Source organism: Gambusia affinis, linkage group LG06 (assembly GCF_019740435.1).
Source record: "Gambusia affinis linkage group LG06, SWU_Gaff_1.0, whole genome shotgun sequence".
Taxonomy (NCBI): Eukaryota; Metazoa; Chordata; class Actinopteri; order Cyprinodontiformes; family Poeciliidae; genus Gambusia; species Gambusia affinis.
In genome coordinates, this window is record NC_057873.1 from 23,354,645 (window position 1) to 23,377,248 (window position 22,604).

The window sequence follows — 22,604 nt, forward strand, 5'->3', positions numbered from 1 at the left end:
TAAACTCAGTCATATCAGCTGTCGTATGATTCACTTTTTTTATTGTTATTTACTTAGCGGGAGAAGATGGACAAATCAAGATCTGGTCAAAAAGTGGAATGCTGCGTTCCACGTTAGTGAGCCAAGGTAAAGCTTCAAAAAGCCTTTTTATGTACAAAAAAATTTAAATTACACCAGGATTGAGCAAAACGTTAAACCTAATATCTCACAATTACCAGAGCCACATCGTCCTAGCAGTTTGTCACACTAATTGGAGACCTAACAGAGGAGTCTGTAAATAAGATTTTTTGCTACTGAAAGAAGAAACGGGGTTGTTTTTTTTTTAATATGCCTCTTTAAAAGAGAAATTTAAACCCGTGAGGTCGATTTGACAATGGCAGCATTTGACTTGCTGAAAATAATCGCTTTTTGCGAGAAAGCTAATCAGCTGTGTTTTGCTAGACGCTATTTCTGGTCCGGTGACACCAAAATCAGATTTTTGTTTGGCCTAGGTGCAAAGCATTACGTGTGGGATAGGAAAACTAACACATCACCCTGAGCACACCACCCACACATGAAACATCTGTGGTGACAGCATCATACTGTGGGAGCTATTTTCTTCTTCAGGGATGGGGGGGATGACTGGGGCGAAGATGAACTTTGAGTCAAGACCCTAAACATGCAGCCGGAGCCATAATACTAATGTTTTGTTTAAATATGTTAGAACGAACTAGTAAAAGTCCAGACCTAAGAATCTTTGGTAAATACTATTCATGCTTAAAGTTACACCTACTAAGCTGGTAGAGACATACTCTAAAATATTAACTTCACTTGAAGGTGGTTCAAAGTTTTGAGTAATGTTTATCACGAATGCATGCCACACTTTTCAGATTTTTACTTTTGAGAAAACCGTAAAAAAAAAAAAAAAAGTACATTTACCCTTCCGTTTCACAATAACACACTAGTTTCAATTGTGCTACTAAGAAAAAAATCTCCATGTAATGAAGCTTGTGGTGCAAATGGGGCAAAAAACGGGAAAACGTTCAACTGCCGTATTTGAGTTGCAGCTATTTGCAACTAAAAACAGAAAATCTTGTGATAAATGTCAATCACAGGAGTATTTGAACTAATAAGAGTTGCTGTTTCTTGGTTTTTCTCTACTGTGAAAAAAAATATATTGTATTACCGTATGCAGACAGATAAGCTTCAACAAGCGACACAGAGTCCTACACCGCAGCCTAAATCTACGTAGCACCACATTTTTTCAGTAAATCTGCCGTATTTGTATGTGAAACTCACTTTTGTGACGCTAGCTGCTCACTTTGCTTTTAATCAATATTCGACTGTCACCGAATTGCTTACTACACACTGAAAAGTAAGCAAATTCGTTTATTTCACGCTCCACAACCATGCCGTTGCACAAAGATCAGTGCGTGGTTGTGTGCATGTGTTAGGTCTTTTGGTTTGAAAGTGAGCTCAGATGAATGAGAGCAGAGCGATTTTTCTCCAGTCATGTGGTTTTCTTTATTAAAAAATGCCTTAAAGTTAAAAAAGTTTTATAGTTTTTTTATTAAAAACCAATAAAGACATGCTCCTCTCTTCGTCATTGCTTCTTAATTGATTCATTATGTAGCTTGACTTATTAGATATTCAGTTTTTTTAATCATGGGATGGACAATAAAAGAAAATCAGTGGATATAATATGCTTTGAGAAACGCATGGTACACCCCTGATTGATGACAGGAGTTGAAAAAAAATAAAATAAAAAAAATCTTGGCAGAAAAACGGCAATATACGGTTAAAGAAGAATTTTCCCATTGGTTTGTTGTTTTTTTGAGTTCAAGTGGCTTGGTGGCTGTCAGATTTGCAGAGCACCTAGATTTAGTAGCGTACACACACAGCCTGCCACATGGCACCGAGATCGCTGCAGGTGTTGCTTCTCTTCACACACTCCCATGCGCGCGCAGACATGCAGAAAGTGCAGGAGTGGGCTGTTCTCTTTGGCTTGCTTTGACCCATTTTAAAATCAAGCTCTAGGAAGAGGTTGGAACTGAGCGAGATGGGGCGTGGAGGGGGGGGGAGAGGAACTTGTCTCAACTCCTCTCATCGACTCCGTCAGATTTTCAGCTCACGTGACCAGTTGGCATTTTTGAGAAACCGCACGCACCTGGAGTGAGGTTAAATGTCAGTCACCCCTCCCCTTCGCACGTGTGTAGCCACAGCTCAAATTGAAGCACACGCATGCACACACTTTCTTGTCTAACGCTACCATAAATTGGGACATAATAGGTTTTATGCATTTCCTTAACCTCTTATCCTTACCTTTTAAAAACCAGGAAGTCTGGCTCTAACCTGAACCAGATTCTAATAGGAACCTTAAATTTAACTCCTAACCTTTGCTTAAGTGACTTTTGGTCTCCTCAAAGTTAGCAAAACAAGCTCACAAGAAAGTTCCCTCGAGCTTGTGTGTGTGTGTGTGTGCACACACCTGCTTTTAATGTGAAAGTTAGACTGATTTTCTCAGCTGGTTTTCCTGTAAAGTGTGCTGCAGAAAGACCGAATGGGGTGAAATCTCAGAGAAAATGTCACGTCGTTTGAAAGGGCCAATCAGTTCTAGTTGGAGACAGGAGGGAGAGCTTCCTCGTCATAGCGAAGTAAAAAGTCTGCATGTGTTGAAAGCCTGGTTCTTTTTTCAGTATTTGTGATTTGGGATGAAATCCTTTGTGTCTGCATGTCTGCGTCTTCTCCAGGGTGTCCTGTTTATTCGGTTGCTTGGGGTCCGGACTCTGACAGAATACTCTACACATCAAGAAGGCAGCTAATCATCAAACCTCTGCAACCCAGCACCAAAGCCATACAGGTTTACAGCCACTTGCTTCTTTGTTTATTTTTTTATCAAATGTATAAATTGGTTGTTGTGGTTTTATGTTTTTTTTTTTTTTTTTTTTTTTTTCTTAAAGAGAGCAGTAAAAAAAGAAACGGTGCACTGCAAAAGTAGTCGTGGTTTTAAACTTTTTACAAGCGCAGACTCCATTGTATTTGCATGCTGGTTGGAGGATATTATGTGATAAACCAGCACAAAGTAGGACATGATTGTTTATGGAAAATGAAATGATCATTATTATCTTTTTCCTTTTTTTTTTTTTTTTTTTTTTTTTTTTTTTTTTTTTTTTACAAATTAAAATCTGAAACATGTGGCTTGCTTTTGTATTAGGTTAAAGTGAAGTAGCATGTAACTGTTTTTCTACATATTTCTTAAAACTGTCGCTATTTTGATGATGGTGGTGGATAAAGTTTTCCTGCAACGTTAAGTTGAGCGGCATGTACGCAGGCATTATTGACATCACTAAGACTCCTGGCTCTGATTATTTTTTGTTGACCAGGAGTAGCGCTTTTTTTTTTTTTACAGCGTGCCCTCTAAAATGTTTGGAGCTATTGTTTTATAACCTAACTTTGCTTTGAATCTCTCAAATTTGTTATGTTCCTTGGTCTTTCCAACGCTGTTTATTTCCAAATGTTCTCAAACAAACCTCTGAGACCTTAACAGATTGAATAAAACACAGATAATATTTAAAGATGAGGTGTTTTTCGAAGCCCATTTGTGGCACTAAATTTAATTTAATGTGTCAGAGTAAAGGTGGTTGGGGGAAAAAATGCCCTCCACACTTTTCAGATTTTATGTGTTTGACATTTGGAAAAGCACAACTTTCTACCGCCTTTGGAGTGATGCAGGACAATACCTGGAGTTTTTTTCTACATAAAATCCCAATAATTTACGCAAGTGTTTGACACTGTGACCAGTTGTAGAAAGAAATTTAGACATTAGAAAAACTGTTGTGTATTTATGCACAAACTGTAGTTTCAGTTGTATATTTATTGCTCAGATTTCAGAAAGTGTTACTTTCTTCCAAGAAAGAGTTTCCAAATAGTCAACTTTTTTTTTAAATGAATTGTGGGAACTATTTAGTGAAGTTGTTCCATGCCAGTGAAATAAATCAACGAATAGAAAAACAATAGCTCTTTTTTTATTTATTTTTTCTAAATTTCTGATTTATTTCAGCAAGTTTTTATTCACTCACACTCACACACATCGCTTTTACTGCTGTGAATAAAATTTATAATTTTTAAAAAATTTTTGGGTTAACATCATGTACAAGAGCGAATATTCAGCAGTGTTATACCGGTACATGTATCCAATAATGGATTTCCAGGAGCTTGAGTGGAGTTGTTAGACTTTCTGTCCAGCTTTCTACGCTGTGCAGCGAGAAAATAAATAGACGTCTTTCTTTGCTGCAGCAAAGTTTCAGCCTCCCCTGATGGATCAGTAAATTAATGGCCATGCACATGCACTGCTAAAGTATTACTCTACAGATGACCTTACACACCTGGGAGAATTTTTCTTGTTCATGTATGCGTTTGTTTATTATTCTTCTTGATGCTGAACAGCACATGGGACCTTAGATAAACAGGGGAGGGTTTAATGTGTGCTTTGCTTTCTCTTGGCCATTACCAGACATACGAGTACAAGCACATACACACACACACACATTGAAAAGTGCCACTTCATCACCTCTCCCTCACACCCCGTCTGAGACTCACTCAGTGATGGAAGGCACCATCAACATTAATAGAGACCCCTGAAAGATCCTCTTTAAAGTCTTTTCCAAGGCAATGACACACATTCATGGATTTGCCTGTGATTTTTAGAATTGAATATTATCTGTAGACTGATTGATACATTAAAATGTACCAAACTTCATAAAAGTTTAGTGATTTAAGACCATGACAGTTTCTCTTGTTTTTAATCTTGTATGTTTTCTTTGGACAAAGTGCAAGCAAAGTTGATCAATGTTTTTTTTTTGTTTTTTTTAGTAGTTGTTCTGGTAAAATAACAGCCAATAAATATTGTATGGATGATATAATACCGTCTGGCTAAAAAATATTGTCTTGATGTCTCTTTTTAGTGGAAGGCTCATGATGGACTTGTTCTAAAGGTGGACTGGAATTCAGTCAATGACCTCATCCTGTCAGGTGGAGAAGATTGTAAATATAAGGTTTGTGGTTTTCATATTTTCTCCTCAATTTTCATAAAAATAGACAAAAATATTGTGTTTAAGTCGCTGATAATGTGTCCCCCAGCCAATTAAACGACGGCTATAGATGGTACTGGGTTCAGCCGCTTTGGAAATAGTAAAATAGCTCTTTAGATTAGTGTGGATAGGATGCTGGGAAGGAGATCCTAACTTAAGCATTCTTAATGACCTACCTGTAAGAGGTTGATACTTCCTTCATGTTTTTGTCAAGTCTGTCAACAAAACTCAAGAATTACAACGTTTCTTACATCAAAGTGTGAGAGCTTAAAGCAGACATTTCAATAGACAATAAGAAGTCACATTAACTCAATACTACTGTTTGAGTGTTTTGATATCTTGAGATGTGTCACTAGGTCTCATGACAACCTTGTAGTCATTACTCTTTTAAAGCAGCAATATGTAACTTTTATTAAAAAAAATATTATTTTTTTACATGTTAAAATTGTCACTACTTTCACTATAATATGAGACAGATAATCTGTGAAAAAATCAATCCTCTTCACTTCCTCCATTTGGTCCTATTGCCATCTGCAGAAATGCACCATTGCCGATCAGAAACAAAGCCAGGAGGAGTGTCTTAGCGCTGTCAATCATGCTCTAGTACGTCCTGCTTACTGTGCTGATGGCAGAGAAACAACTTTTGTCTGACTTTTGTCACAGAAAAAAATGTTTATCCACCGTCATTGGTGGCCATGCTAACTAGCCTTCACATTCATGACAGGCTCCACGGTGGAGAACTAGCTTAACAGCGCATATAGAAGTACTTTTAATGGGGCTATCACCTTCCTCCCGAGTCGTATCGGTTGTTTCTGACTGAGTGATGCATATTTGCAAATGGCAGCAGGGCCACAGGCAGGAGGCAGAGGAGCTTAATTTCTTTTCTTTTCATAGATTATCTATCTCATCCTACTGTTTCCATGTCTTCTGACCAATACAGAGGAGATAGAAAGTTGTTAAAGCTCAGCATTGCTTGACTTGTATAAGGTCAACCTGGCTTCACAAATTCAGGGAGTGATATGGTGACATATGTCAGTTTGTGTCAGTGATGACACGGCATCTGCTTGTCAGACTCTTATTTTGAAGTAAGGAAGGATGTAGTTTTTTTTTCTTTTTGACTGAGTCAGCTAATGTAAACTCCTTGTGGAGCTGGTTGACCCTGAGAATGCCTTGACCTCTTGTTTATGTGGCAGCTTTTTGAATACTTGTTAAACAAACAAACAACTGCACAGAGTGACAGACAGGATCGAAATAATGTCTGACCACAATGCACCTGCTTACATCTAACTAAAAATGTTTTCATCGGCTTTGTGGTTTCCTGTCGATGCTATTTAAAGTCACATTTAACAGTTTATAATGTGTCTGGTCTGCTTTGATTATCTCCAGTGTAAAATTTAAAATGCTTAGACTAATCAGACCTGAAATGGACGTGCACTGATCGGGGCTGCTTTAAAACACAGCTTTAAATTTGTGAAACCTTTCCTTTATTTGTAAAAACACAAAAAATAGATTAGGACCACCTTAGAATTAAACAAACCGAGTACTCTACAGTGAATACCTCAGTTTAAAGTTTCTAAAATCTCATCTTGTTTCAGTGAACTATTCAGTATGTCATATTTTCTCGTCTCATCAGATGCATGTATGTAAATCCTTGAAACTTTTAAAGAGCCTTCACTACCCCGGAATTCAATCCTCTACTTGGTTATAACCTTCATTGTTAGGAACACAGTCGGGGAATGGTATCAAACTGTTGCCGCAATAAAATCCTGCTTGGTTTTAGCCTGGTTTGCACAGCAAGATAATTGGGCAAATTTTTGATTCGATCTTAAGGACGCTTATGATGTCTCTAAAGATAATCCTATGAGATTTTCCTGCGTTGTGCGGTGTGTTCAAAGTCATCTGATCTGGCTAGTTCACCTCTAAGCAGCTAAAAAAAAAAAGCTAAATTAAGGTTATTTTGAGAGGTTTATCCAAAGTCTGGAGAGTTAAATGTGACAGAGCTGCTGTGACATGTTCATGCTCTAAAACCCTCCAAGTTGAAATAAAGATATTCTACAAAAAAGTATGGGCTGAAATTTCTCCATATTGACGTTAAAGTCGCCAGTTATCAGTTGTTGTTGCCAAGGGTGATACACCCAGTTATCGGGGATACTGTCACTATTTTTCACATAGGGAAAGGCTGGATTTCATAGTTAGTTTTTTTTTTTTTTCCACAAGTAAAGTAAATCATTATGTGAGAACTCTTTTGTATTTTCTTTTGTGCAACATTATTTGATGCTCTGACAACTTTTAACAGCACTGGAAACTTTGCCAAATGACCTGCTATAATTTGAGCAACACACTGAATATCAATATTAGTCCTATTAAGCTCCCAGTAAAATCAGAAATGCATTCAGTGACCTGAACTGCACCTGCTTGCATAATGAAGCAGAATGTGAAAAGCAACAAGTTTATTCGCTTAATTAATTACGAAGGTTACTGAGCTCAGTGTAAGTAAACATCTTCTCCACTGCAGAACAAACAAATTCTTATACATACAGCTTGTAATACACCCCAACCTTTAGAAAGTTTACTATTTCTCAGGTTGTTGTTTTGTGTTCTAAAGTTTGCACTCCCTCCAAAGGTTTGGAACAGCTACGGACGTCTACTTCACTCGTCGACCTCTCAGGACTACCCCATCACCTCCTTGTCCTGGGCCCCAGATGGAGAAGTGTTTGCTGTGGGTTCCTTCAACACACTGCGGCTCTGCGACAAGACTGGCGTGAGTCAAATTTTTATACTCTTTTTCAGTTTGTTCTTTTCGTTTTTTCTAAGTCAAACTGGAGCCCCAACTTCGTAAGAACGGATGTAAAGACAAAAAAAGATTCTTAGGTTAGACAGTAGCTCTACGATGGTTATTCATATACGTCTTTTTTTTTTAACAGGAGTAATTTAATATATTTCAGCAGGCACTTTGTGTGACAATAAGAGATTTACAAGATCTAAGCCTTTGCATTTAAAAACTTGGATGTAAAGGCTCGTACCAACTATGTTCATCCTTCCATAAATCAATACTTTGCAGAATATCTTTTTTATGCTTCAAATCTTTGAAGTGAATCCATGTACCAGCTTTGTACATTTGAAGACTGAAGTATTTGTCCATTCCTCTCTTGCAATGAAAAAGGAAGTGTTTGTGTTTACTGCAGATATTAAATTTGGCTTAAATGTGGTCTTTGACTGGGCCATTGTACTACCTGACTAAAATTGGATTCAAACAGTCCTGTTTATAGGTCAGGCTGTATGTTTAGGGTCATTGTTCTGCTGCAAGGTGAACCTCCGCTTTGGTTTCAAAACGTCTGCAGCCTCTTAACAGGTTTTCTCCAAAGAATGTCCTGAATGGAGCGCCATCCATCAAAACATTAACTCTTGATTAGCTTTCCTGTTCATGCTGAGGAAAAAACATCCCCGCAACATGATACTGCTCCATCTCGCATGTTTAAACGTCTCTGCAAACCGTTGAGGCCTTTTGAGAACAGCTGGATTCACACTGAGATTGAATCACATGCAGGAGGGCTCTTTTATTTAGGGGCATCTGAATAAATGGGGACTGAATACACATCCATGCACACACATTTTTATTAGGATAAAATTATGTTTTTAAAAATAAGTGTACACTTTTCGTATAATTTCAGTTTTTCCACATGCTTTAATTTGTTGTTTTGCTCAATTATTAATGTTTTGCTTAGCAATATTCAACTTACATGCTTTACATTCAGCAAAACCCTCGACCATTGAACAGATAAAAAAACCCCAAAAAAACAAACACTACTTTCCCAGTGCGATATGGTTTATATTGTGCAGCTCATTACTGGCCTCACGTGTTTCTATACATCATTCATCACTGGAAATCACATTAGGCTGCATGCCACATATTCTCGTTACCTGGTGCTGATGGTAACTGCAGTAAAGACAGGGGAAATGAGAGAATGATGAATGGTAATTGTTGTTTTGTTATTGCCAAACGTTTGGCCAGCAAAAACATTACCAGCTGCCTCACGGGACGTCCAGAGCTTCGCTGAGTTAACGTGGAGACGTCAGCGTACTGCTGCGTCGGATTGAAGTAATCACAACAAACAAACAATGCTGGGTCTTCTTTGTGCCCTGATCACCCGGCATTTCATGCTCCATTTTGATTTAATAAGGATCAAATGTCTGTTGTTTGGGCGGGGGGGGGGATTTCTTCAGAGAACACATGTGCCTCTTATGTGAGCAGTTACGTTTGGTATTCAGAATCTGGGATTTGTAATATTTTACTGTGATAAATGTAATTTTTAAAAAAAATTTTGGCTTTTTTTGCAACCAAAACCCCCCCCCCTAAATTAAAGATCAAGAGTTGTAATAAATGTATAACAAATCTGACATCTTATCATATGTAATGGGGGGGCCGTCGCGGGTTCGATTCCTGGACCCGACGACATTTGCCGCATGTCTTCCCCCCTCTCCTTCTCCCTTTCCTGTCAGCCTACAAAGAGCCCACAAAAAGACCCTCTGGTGGGGGGAAAAAAAAAATGTAATAGGGGGTGGGGGTGAATTTACAAAATACATTTATTTTCTGTTTTATTTGTTGTAGCGGTATATACAGGTAAGCCTAAATCAATTAAACTCAATGACCTGGGTTTTAATACCTGTTCAATTTGACCGACTTGCTATAACAATATCTGTAATGGAGAAGAAAAAAAAATGGAGTAACACTGACAACATTAGACAAGACTAAAACTAATCTAGTAGGCTGCCAAAAAACCCGACAGCAACACTTCACGAGCTCCAAAACTCTGCCAAGAATCGGTTGTGTTCTACATGTGACAGCATTCTCCTGTGTTCTCCATATGGCTAGATAAAGGAGCAGGGTGCGAGGATGAAACAGTTTTCTTTTAAAGAATTCACCCTGTCTTAATTTCACTTGTAGAAAAAAATGCTGTCTAAAAAAGCCCAGATTTAATTTTTTGGGTCACTACTCTAGAAGGCATGTTGGGCACAAAAACAATATTGTATAAATAAATAAAGAGGAACATTTTATTCACTAAAGAACTCCTCAATCACAATAATATATGGTAGTGGTAGCATCATGATCTTGGGATGGATTTTTTTGCTTTGCTTTGATTAAACTTTTGTTGTTGTTGATGGAACTGCTTTTTGTCGAGATGAATCAAAAAGCCCAAACATTTTGATTCAAGACCTTAGAAAGCGAGGACAAAAACTAATGTTTTGTATCTCTGATTACAAATATACACTCAAATTAAAAATAGAGTGGCTTCGCCAGAAAGAAACAGTTTTGGAATAACAGACAGAAGTCCAAACTAAATCCCATGGGATGTCTGTGGGGTAACCTGAAGAGCGCTGTGGTGGAGAGGCCATCTGCTAGATTTGGTAAAATTCTGCCAAGTAGAGTGAGCAAATGCATTCAAGCCAAGATGTGGACATCTACTACCCTGCCTTTGAGTCAAAAGGTGCTTCACCATAGTAAAGGTTTTCACACCTAACGGCTTGACAAACCTCTCCATGTCCGTGGACATAAACTGCTTGGTACCTGGACAAGCACCTGCCCCTATTTAGCTCAGCAAAACAATCCCGTTCCACTCAAAAATATACGATTTTCGACACAGGCTCTTAGAAGATAACTGAAACAAGAGGCTGAGATAATTTCTCACCATAATATCAGTAATATTTGTATATCAGTCTCCTTCATAGATAAATTATCCACAATAAGGAGGGGGGGGGGGGAAACCAGCATATCGCTCCTCATTGTTGTTATACTTTAAAACACCCTTTGTTGTTGTTTTTCTTTTACTCTTGATCTGTTGGCTTTGTGTTTGGCGCCACCGTCTGGCTGGGACCGTTATTTGAATGGTCCCTCGTACAATCGAGGAGGTCGCAAAACTCTTGGCTGCACTGGGCGAGTTCCGATGGTTGACGTCACACAGGCTCACTGTAGTTGGAACTGGAACATAACTTCTTATTTTTTTCCCTAATGCATTTTTCGCTCCTCAGTTGAATTTTCCAAGATGTATGTCACATTAGAAGTGAAAAAAGACATTCTTCATGTTCAAATTTTTAGGTTTTTGGCATAAACGTCTGACATTTTAACAGTGGTGTGTACACTTTAGGGATCCACTGCATCTCCTCCCATCATGCTTCTGTTTACGCGGTTGGTTCGTTTCGTTGTTGTTGTTTTGTTTTTGTTTTTCTTGTTCCACTGCTTGCTCTGCAGTTGCTTTCAGTGAAGCTATGCGGGGATAATATGCGGGAATGATGATAATTATGATGAATGTGTTTCAGCCCTGCTTTGACAGGAGTGAGGGTATGCTTGCCTCTTCTCCTCCCTGAGCTCTAGAGATAACGGGTAGCGTAGCGTGGTGTGGGAGGCTTGCACACGGAGATGAAGAAGGATAGAAAAATGGAGAAAGTCTTGAAAATAAAATCCCCCTTCATGGTCGCTCGAACAGAAGAAGCATGAATTTAGACTTGTTGAACGTTGCATATGAATTCACGTTGGGGCACTTTAGTGTACAATGCTACAATGTCATTTAGTGTTGAAAATCTGCAAACAATCAAAGAAGCTGTTAACTAATTACAAGGGTTTTTTAACTTGGTGGTTAGTGGTCCTGCAAGGGGTACCCAGTGTGAAGAGTCTTTTCACTTGCCTAGTGTGACTAATGGGAAGGAGTTTTGTTCTGTATCTGCAACAATGAAACCTTGCACTTTAACATATTGCTGCTGCCTCAGCAGGATCTGTCCCTCTTATTTAACTCCTTCACCCCCAGTCCAGCCTTGCTTTTCTCTCAGCCTCTGCTACGCTAACTTTGTTTCTAGTCATTTGTGCTCAAGGGCAGATGTAGGATCCTCATTAACATTGGGTTTGTTGGGTTAACGCCCCCATTTTTCATTTAATTTTGTGTTTTTGTTTGGTTTTATTGTTGTTGGTTTTTTGTTTGTTGTTGTTGTTTTTTTGTTTTTCAAATTAATAGTAGGTAGATCTTTTATAATTATCCTTAAAGTTTTTCTGCACCTAAAATCCTTCTGCTTAGTGGACCACTTCTTCTTTTTATGAGCGATTTTACAGCCTAAAAGACACAAAGAGCTTCACTGTCCGTCTTTACAAGATTTGGGAGACACAATCAGTCAGTGTCTGTCTGAACGCTTGCCATAGTATATGCAAGTGCCCGCATGCCTGCGTGTGCATGCGTGTGTGTAGCCATTGCTGTGCAAATGTCCCTGCGAGACAGCAGTCTATTTACGAGGCGCTGCAGCTGGTGTCTAGCGTCTGGACCCTGTCACGATCCCTGACACTGTCACTGGCTAACAAGTAGGACTCATTGTGCCAGGCAAGCACCCTCTTGCTTCTTTCTCTTCTCTCCTTCCTCATCTTTCCTACGCACTTGTTTTTCTCTCTTCTCTCTACTGGACGCTGATGTACGCATAACTGATTGGATCTACTGAGCTGAAATCATGTTTGCTTGTGTACCTTCCGGTTTTTCTTTGGTTGTAGTTTTTGTATTTGTTGTAAGGTGTCCGCAAAACATATAGGTCCTTGCTTAGTTAAATTTTAAGCAGACTTCAGGATGCTCCCCTAAGCTCAAAAGTCACTCATTGGGGAGATTGGCACAAAAGAGTCAAGAAAGCATGACTTTCTTTTACCTGCTATGCAGCTCACAGAAATAATCAGCCTTTGACTTATTTTACAAGGCCTGCTTTAATCAGAATGAGGCTGCAGACTCATGTCTTGCTGAACTTGGTCATTACTGCTTTTCTCTCCGCCTTTTCTTGATGTACCTGAGCTTAACCCTGCTGTGATCCAGATTCTGGTCACAGTCCGCACAGTTGTTCTACTGATTTCCTCTGTTCCCCACTGTTAATAAATTAGTAAGTAAGACAGATCAGAAGATTTTAAGTCAGGAGGAGTGTCTTTGCGCTGTCAATCAATCTCATGTATGCACCGCTCAATGTGCTAATGATGGAGAGCGTTAGAGCAGGGGTGCCCAAAGTCGGCCCTCGAGGCATTTTTTAGTTCTCTTCCTGGTTTAACACTCCTGCATCAAAAAATGGCTCATTAGAAGGCTTAAGGAGAACATTGACTTGCTGAGGAGGTAGTCACTACCACTCGGGAGAGAACTAAAACATGCAGGATACCGGCCCTCCAGGACCAACCTTGGGCACCACTGTGTTAGAGGAAAACCATTTATCCAACGTCATCTGTGGCCATCCTAACTTTGCTAAATGGTTGATAATCTCACACAGTCTACCCACCTCTCGGAGAAAAACGGGGTTACAGATTGACACTCTTACCTTTTTTTCTCTCCATCTCTCTATTTTTTTGAAAACCTGATTTTATTAATTTCTTAGCAGCATAGTAACCGCCACAGTTGTTCTTGTCTTCCACTGAGCGCTGCTGAACACGTCACTGTCAAGCTCTCCAAGCAGGAACGAACCATTTCATGCAGATCAAGGGGGGTTCAGGGCAAATATGGATGTGTGCTTTTTGGGAGGGGTCACATTTAATTTTTACTGCTAAAACAATTTTAGAAAATACAGTATAATTAATATTGTAAATAATTACAATATTACAATTAATTAATAAATTCATTATTATTATTTTTTTATTTCTATGAACAAAAACAAAATTGCAGAGGGTACCCTGTCGGTCAGGGGCCCTTGGAATCGTCATAACTTTTCCCCCCTATACGGCTCCTCTGGTTGGGTGCACTGCCACCAGATTTAGGTGAATAGAAACATACAAGTAAACTGACCCGCATATACATCCCATTTGTCCAGATAAACCTGAGAAGCCGGTCACAAATGGAACAAAGCAGACAACTCCAAAGATCCTACTAGATGTAAACTGAGTGAGTGGAGCATGTCCAACTGGGCTCATGTCTGAGACCAATCAAAGACTGAATGAAAATGTAGCTGAAACTGAGGCAGGAACAAGACTTGGAAGATGCAATCTCAAGACTGATATGAAGGGGTCCCACATGACTCAGTGGTAGAGGTACACCACTGGCTTTGAGTACCACAACAATACTACCAAGAGCAATGAGAGTCCATCCTATTGGCTATAGATGTAATTGAACTATTGACAACCAGAATGCACCTGCACGGTACTTGATATACTAAAGCATATTAAAGCTGCACAGTATATTGCAAATTTAAATGTGTTAGCCTTGTCTCACAGGCGATTAGTCAAATGATTTCAAAGCTGTAAGAAGGAGAACAGTTTTTCTTTTTTTTAAATGTGACACGGTTTTGTGTCTTGTCCCTGATTAAATACATTTAAAATCAATCAATAAATATTTCAATCAAAAACAGTTTGTTATATTAATATTGCATTGGAGTATCTGAACATCTACTCTGTATGAACCTCAGTCTGTGATTGAACTACATAATTTTCCTTCTAATGGCCTCCTTCTTTCTGTGAGAAGCATATGTTGTCGTTTTTAAGATTAAACTGCCTTTGAAAGATAATTGTAAATCCATTCTTATCTGTCTTTTTTTTTCCTCATACTGCTCTTGTATCTCTCCTCCCTTTGGGTTTGTTGAGCTTATCAGTGTTCCCCCTCTTGGCTCCTTTCAAACTTTTTTCATTCCTCGGGGGCCTCTTTACCTCCCATTTTCTGGGTGAGTCCAGGGTTTCCTTTTAGGCCTTCCTCAGCTTTGAAACGAGTCCATGTTTTGTTGGAATCTCCAACACTTTTTTTGTTCTCCTTCCTTGTCACCCACTCCCTATTTAATTACAATCTTATAATTTATATAATATTTAACGCCCATCTTTGTGGCTAATTAACAGTATTTTATCTGAGATTGAGTAGAACTCTTTACTGACTTTATAGCTATAAGCTTTACGGTCATAATTTAGCTTTTTGTGCATGCTTAACATCATGTCCATGCTTAACCTGAAAACACTATCACTTACTTTACAAGTTATGGCAGTTGAAACAGTCAAACTCCTGTATTTGACTTCTTCAAATACAGGAGTTTGTTTTCTTCCTTTTCTTGAAAAAAGGAAGAAAACAAAATTCACACACTGTACATTCATTTCCACTGCATGTGTGAAGCAAAACAGTTCCATTATCCAAGTTAGAAATATAAGCTTCTAACTTGGAAACTTATATTGTAATAAGTTTGTAGGCCACCTGAAGTCAAACTTCAAACAAGGAAAGTCAAAGGTTTCTTACCAACACTGACTTGAAAATCCTGGATATGTTTCCCATTCCCTTCTGAAGTCTGACATGAGCAAGGCATTTTCATTCACACATCTGCCACTCACTCCATATGTCCTCTGTTTTGAAATGATTTCATATGTAACAGAGAGATATGGCTGTGAGTGTAAATCCCAGTAGACCCACAGCTTCTAAAATACTCAGTCCAGCCTACCTGTCACCAACATCCATGCTACATTCAAGTCCATTGACACTTCCTTTTTTCCCCTATTCTGATGCTAGGCTTGAACTCAAGCAAGTCTTCTCAACCAGTTGTAGGTGATAAATTCAATAAGTTGTTTCCATGTGACTGGCTAATTCACTATTTGTATCAACAACCATTTGAATGGGTGTTGGCTTGTGTTGCTAACTGTAAATGTCTTATTAAGTTAATACAATGTAGTAGGTTTGATGTTGTTCTCAGATCATACTTACAAATATTTACACAATTCATACAAATTAATAGTCTGATAAGAAATCTGTCCCTTGCTCTACGCTTTGCTTCATGTGAAGGTCTGGACACTCAGTAACTGCTAGCTGGAGCCATGGAGTTTTAATTGTCTAATGCACCAGTTCAATTCTAAGAAGCTTGCCGGAAATTGCCCAAACTGCGAGCAACTATTCCCCACTTTGAAGAGAGAAGTGCTGAGCAGAACGAGATGTCAGTTAATGTTCATCCGACATTTGGAAAAGTGTCCAAAACAGACTGACCGGCTTTGTTCACGTCTTCCGCTGACATTGTCGTGTATGGCAGACTACAATTATGAACCACTGCAGAAAATTGATGTCGGTCGATTAACAACTCCTCCTTCTGTTGGTTGTTTGGCCCAGTTGAAATTCAACTGGAGAAATCAAACTCAGTAGGTGAAAGCCCATACCGAAAAGAGGTGGGACTCAAATGGGCTTGTGTCAGAAGACAAACACCATGCTTACAACTTAAATACCCGTCAATCCTTCTTGGTTCAACTTTAGTTTCTGCTGAAGAGTTCTCAAAATACTCTCCACTGGACTTCCCTTCTGAATAGTACCTGTTTGAAGCCAAAATGAAGATGAACTGCTCATCTGTTTTTGGGTTGTAACACAGTTTGAAATTCATGAATCTAAGAGTTTCCCTCCTGCATTACTAGAGAGCAATCCTGGAAATTAGTATTAATGGAAAATAACTAAACATGAGTTTTTGTCCCTGATCACAAGCTACTGTCAGCAGTGCATGGAAAAGTAAAGAACAAACCAACAGTTGAACATTTATTAGAGTGCAAGCCTTTATCTGTTTTCTTCAAAAAGGGGGGATATTTAGTGCAGTACAGCTAAGTCTGAGAGACCGGCACACATGCAGGAATAGGGTTAGAAAAACAAACAAGGGAGAGCTACAGAGGAGAAAAGTTGAAAAGTGAAAATATTGGCAGGGGTCTCACAATGCAAGAGTGTGCACACATTAGAAATGATGGTGACTGAGTGTTTGAGGGAGGGGGAAAAACTGGGAACTTTTAGAGAGAGAGTGTTTCAGAGTGAGAGCAAGGGAGCATTGTCAAACAAAGAGAGTCCTGAGTCAGCAGCAGAGCAGTTTTCTCCCCAGGCAACTGGGCAACTGGGTAGGGCTACATCTCTCCCTCTCCCTTCTGTCTCTCTCTCTCTTGCTTTTCCTTCCCTCCCTTCTCAAATCTGTGTTTTTGCATGCTATTTCTTGCTCTCCACACTCTTCCTCTCTGTTCTCCTGCTGCAGTTAGAACAGAAAGCTCCCCTCCGTACATTGTGAACGGGTAGCCAAAGTCCTGAAAAGAGCAACTGGGGTCACTCTCACCTCTCAGATTTCTCTTCCTCCACCATTTGCCCTTGTTGTCATGGGAATTATACCGACCCCTTTAAAAACATTTTCCCATAAAATGTTAGCAGCCCCGTCGAAACTCGGACTCCAATGTGGGAATAGTGAGAGCCTTTTTGATGCAATACTTGCATGCAGACTTAATCTATCATCGTAAAGAGCTCATTAGCTTCCCCAACAGTATTTGTGTTCTCCTTTGTGTTCTAGAGCCTTTGTGTAGAACAGGCTTTGCTTTTATTTGTGCTTTCACACTTCATTCTGGTACTCTCTGCCAAAGAGTGTATCCTAAAGTCCACCTCGCAGACAATTGACCCTATTTTTTATTTTTTTTTCAGTTTTTATTTTTGTTACTTTTTTTTTAGTTCGCACGTGTGTGAGAGAAGGTGCCTGTCTGTGTAAAGTGAGTTAGAGTAGGAGGCACTTGTTGACATGGTATTACTTTTACACCTCTCTAGAGTTCGGCTACAGGCTCGCCTTGTTGGAAACCAAAAAGAAGGGGAGCATAAAGAGAGCTGAGAAAAGAGAGCAGTTGGAAGGATGGGGGTGGGGTAGTGTGGAACTGTCTAATATATCCTTTAAAGTTGGCCTAGTCTTCGAGGCTTGGAGAATTGGTCTCCATAAAAAAACGGTGGTTTCTCTTTCCCTCAGCTCTCCCTCGCTCATTTGCCCTGGTCTCTCTAGCTTTTTTCCTCTCTATTGCTTAATCCCTCCCTCCGTCCATCCCTCCCCCAACTAGTCGGAGTAAGAGTATGACAGTGAGACAGTACCCTGCCAGCCCCTCTGGCAGAGTCATCATTCTTAGCAGTGCTAAATCACTACCTCCGCTAGCTAGACAAACATGTCACACTCGTAGAGAAAGAGCAGGAGAAAGGGAGAAAGACAAGGTTAAAATGTTTGATAAATATAAACGGTAGGAGTGATGCTTGCTGATGAACTAAAGGAGCAAATAAGGGTTCCCTCTCCTTTCTGCCAGCTTTTATGAAGTTCATTATCTTGCAGTTTATTAGCTTATTCAACAGTTCCTATGTTATAATTTACAAAACTTGTTTCCATCCACAAAAAGTATAATAGTCTTCTCTTCTCATAAGATATGAAGTGTTTTTATTTCTACATTTACTTGTCTTTATGCTAATATGTTATATTGGTCTCATTAATTAAAATTGACTAGTCTTCTATATAAAACAAATTTATCTGAAGGGTTTTTTTCTTTGGCACTGAGCCCTTATTACATAATACAAAGAAGTAGCTCAGATTTATATATGGTAAAAATAAATGTATTTAGGTAATCCCATTGCTTTTTCTATTAAAATTGAATAATTATTGGAGAGATTCACTAATATAGTCAAGAAATCGAGGTAAAAAAATTCACCACGTGGGAAACGTCCAAAAGAAATGCAGAGGAGAGCTCAATACACACAACACACATGTACTGGTAACGTGCTCCTGTGACGGACATGGGGCATTTTACAACATGGTTCCTACACTGGGTACAAGCAGTTCTGGAAACAATTAAAAAAAAATAGTCACACTCTGGAAAAAACCTCACTGTCCCAGACCACACCCTGTTCAAAATAATCCTTACTTGTGATCTTTGATGCTCATAAGGATTTTATTAGCACTTTTATCTTTAAAACTATATAAAAATACTTCCCCTGATTGCTGTTTAATCTGTCTTAAATACTGCAGCAGAAGCATCTGTTCACAAACCTAATGCAGAAAAAAAAAAGAAAAAACATTAACAGGAATTATGCTGACAGGGCTTAAATCCTGAAAATAGGTCCCATCAACGCTCCTAATACAACTTGCTCAGCAGATTGGGCTTGTGACATATCAGCTGAACAATGTTGAGAAGCCACACATATATAAGGCCGTGACCTTAATAATATGTTCATTTTGATTAATTAATTTAGATAATAACGCGTTCAAAATGTTAACATAATTAGTTGCATTTTCATTTTTTACATGCTAAAGTTCAAAGCGGAACCTTTGTATTATGTTTCTGGTACACCCATGAGTCTGTGACACAGGCGACATCTGCAGCCAACAATGCTGGACAAGAAAGACACTTTTCTTGGTCCTGTAGGGGTTAATTTTTTGCTTCTAAATGCTTCTGATAGGACTCTAGAAAAGACTGTTGTGTGAATGTTGTGCTAACAGGAGTTAGCCTGTCACTGAAGGTATTCAGGAATAAATACCATCTCAATGTAAAACCTGTTGCAGCGAGCACAGATGTCCCCAACTATAATGTCAGCATGCATAGTCCACATTTCAAAATAAGTTTTTTTTTGTTTGTTTTTTTTTCAAAGTATTTATGTACCTTATTTTCCGGATTATAGAGCACACCTCACTATACGCCGCACCCACAAAGTTTTTAAAAAGAACTGGAAACGTACATATATAAGCCGCACCAGGCTATAAGCCGTTGACATCTCCGCCGCTCTTGGTTTTCCACAAGGACGCAGCGGAGGGCTGCATCCTGAATACATCTGCTATTAAGGACACAACCCCGCATCTCCAACGCCGAACCATATATTTGTTCATGCAGCGGCTCTCGATCTGTACTCCGAGATTGATAGTCTTTAACTTAAAAGTGGCATCATATGAACGTCTTTGTGTTGTTTACAAATAAGATGTCTTATCAAACTCTCTTCCATAGTTCCTTTTACAGATAATTTTGTTAATTGTCTAAAAGCCAAAACGTTATACTGCAAAAGTTGAAAACATATATGCACAGAACTACATGACTATTTAATGTGCCCCTACTAGTGTTCTACTCCATTGGACTTTCATTGCAGTTTCACATGATGTTAGCTTTAATATGGTGCTTCTGCTTCTTGGTCTCATTGTACATATAGAGTTGCTGTTTTAATTGAACAATTGAAAAACATTATTGATTACCTTTTTCTGTATCCCTATACTAGATTTGTCATCGTATGTTTCTATTTCAACGATGCAGGCTCTTTTGCAGCATGCCAAAACACATTTAAAAAGCCAAATTACCTGTTACAGTGTGCATGTATGTGCATGTGCACTCTTTTGTGTGTGTGTGGGTGTGTGCATATATGTGTGTATGCAAGTGCATATGTGCTAATAGAATTCTGCTGTCCAACTCACAGCTGTGTCCTGCTGATGAGTCCCAGGAGGCCCCAGCATGTGTCTGTGGTTACTATGTTAAGGCTCTTGCATGAAACCATGTGTAGGTCATTACGCTCTCTCTCTCTTTTTCTCTCTCAATCCTGGTATCTTCTAGTTTGTCTTGCTCCCCCCCCCTCTCTCTCTTTGCACTACCCTTCCTCAGCCCAGCCCCCTCCTCTCTGTTTCCCCTCACTCTGCCAAAGCTCCAACTTATACCACTCTGCACCCATCTGAGGCCCGGCCTCTGTATCTCTCTAGTTGAGCCAAGTGAGTATTTCAATAAAGAGATTTGCAGACCTACTTACATTTGCCTCACTTATATTTTTGGAGGATTCTAGTTGCAGAGTCAGGTAATGCATATTGTCGATTGAAAATGCATTGTACAAAAGAAAAATGCTTTTCATTAAAAAAGAAGAGGTTGTATTTTTCAAATAAGAAAGTTATTACCAGTAGTAGTAGTTGTTTTGAGTGGATCATTAACTTTTATGGATGGTCTTATTTCCATTATAATTGCAAAATAAATCTCTAAGTTCCCCAGGATGTGCATTTCAGCAAACATCCCTCTCAGAGTTGCTGCTAGCAGTTTAAGTTCACTTTTAATTGTCCGAACACGGTGAAGCCATTCAGACACCTCACTGGTTTTTATTTTGCCTTTTATTTACACAAAAAAAAATTACATTAAAATATGATTACTTTACAAAAAAAAATCTTCCACTGACTAAAAACTGTGACTGTAAATCTATTTTTAGAGTGACGTCTTAGTTCAAATGGTACCTAGATTTCCAGCATTAACAAAAAAAATTGGTCTTCTTCTTCAGCTGCTTCATGGTCATTTCAGATCAACTTGGTGCCTCACTACCACCTTGTGGTGGCAATAACACATTACAACCAGGATGCACTTAACATCAGGTTAAAAAAACATACTATCTACTATAACAACCATATCATTTCCAAAAAAAAACATATAATTTTCCGAAAAAAAAAAAAATTCTGAGATTGTGTCAGTGTACTTGATTCAGGAAGTTTAGCGTGTTAGAAGTTGTGATCTAATAAAGCGTGCCTGATCAATAGTTGAGGCAGTCCTTCATACCGTTGTAGTGTACATATTTGTCCTTTGGGACATAGAGGAGATTTATGATCATAACTCCTGTTTGGTATTGTCCACAGAACCACATTGTGGACAGGGTGTAAGCACATTTCTTTGGGATTGGCTTGTTTAACTGATTTACCATTTTAAAAGAGAGAGAAAAAAAGACCTGCTACTTTTGGTGTATTGTACTGAAAGCCAGCTCTGAATTGGAGCAGTTTCCACACTCGCGTCTCTCCAAAGTTGGACGCAAGCCCAGCTTGTCCTTATCCCAAAAGTCAACCCATCCCCCACAAAGGGGGTCAGTCCAAACTGACGTTGACAAGGACTCCTAATCTGCTGAGAGACTGATGAGTCCCCTTCCAAAATAACCTCCTGGGTTTGTCAAAAATGTTGTTGAGCACTTTACCATCAATCTCAATTTTACCGTTTTGTTTCTTTTCAGGAAAATGCACACTTGTGTAGCTAAATACTGGCTTTCTTATATAGCTTTCTTGTCCATAAGACTTTAGACATGTTGTGTTTATGGTATTCAGAGAATTATTCTCTGTACCTGCGCTGCCAGGGTCTGCTCTGTATACAGACACATGAGGAAACTAAAGCCAGCTGGCTTTGCAGTCTGCCATCTGTTCTGATTTATGTAAGACTGTTAACCCTGGACTAGGACGGCTCCCACTAGCTCTCTAGCACGGAGTTAAATGGACAGATAAGAGATAGACTAGGTTTGAAATATGGGGTGCTTTAGGGAGCAGAATTTGCAATACACTAATAAGATAAATTACAACTTTTTTTGTAAGCAAAAAAAAAAAAAAAAAAAATTCAAAATTCCCCAAGAAAAATAAACACTGAACTACTGTTTAGAGAAAATAAAGTTGGATGTTGTTTTTGGCAGTGGGGATTTAAAACTTAAATTAAAATTTACAATAAATGGATTTCCAAACAAAAACTGACTTTACTGACAGATGCAAACAAAAAGAAAGAACGAACATTTTATCGTAGTGTGTAGATACATAGATACATAGATCCATATCAATACAATTAAATGATTGTTTTGCCGTGATGTAATTGCATCAAACATATTGATCATACTGTCATCTTCAAGAGGATGCAGGATGATTGAACTGCGTTTTGATCCTGAAGACTAGTTTAAGTGGTTAAGTTCTGTTAAAATGTTTTGTTTGAGACATTAAACTAGGGTAAAGGTTAAAACTCTGTTTTAATGTCTATGAAAAGTGACTTAAGTCTTAATCTTTCAATGT

General features: G+C 38.8%; 1 protein-coding gene across 1 annotated transcript in view; it reads left to right on the forward strand.

Annotated features, from left to right (window-relative positions):
- Positions 1–22,604, forward strand: part of ift80 (intraflagellar transport 80 homolog (Chlamydomonas)) — a 51,981-nt gene that overhangs the window by 4,571 nt on the left and 24,806 nt on the right. The window contains exons 6-9 of the mRNA XM_044120733.1: positions 58–126; positions 2,730–2,839; positions 4,944–5,033; positions 7,693–7,830. Of these exons, the coding sequence (XP_043976668.1) occupies positions 58–126; positions 2,730–2,839; positions 4,944–5,033; positions 7,693–7,830 (407 nt within the window). The remainder of the gene's footprint in view (positions 1–57; positions 127–2,729; positions 2,840–4,943; positions 5,034–7,692; positions 7,831–22,604) is intronic.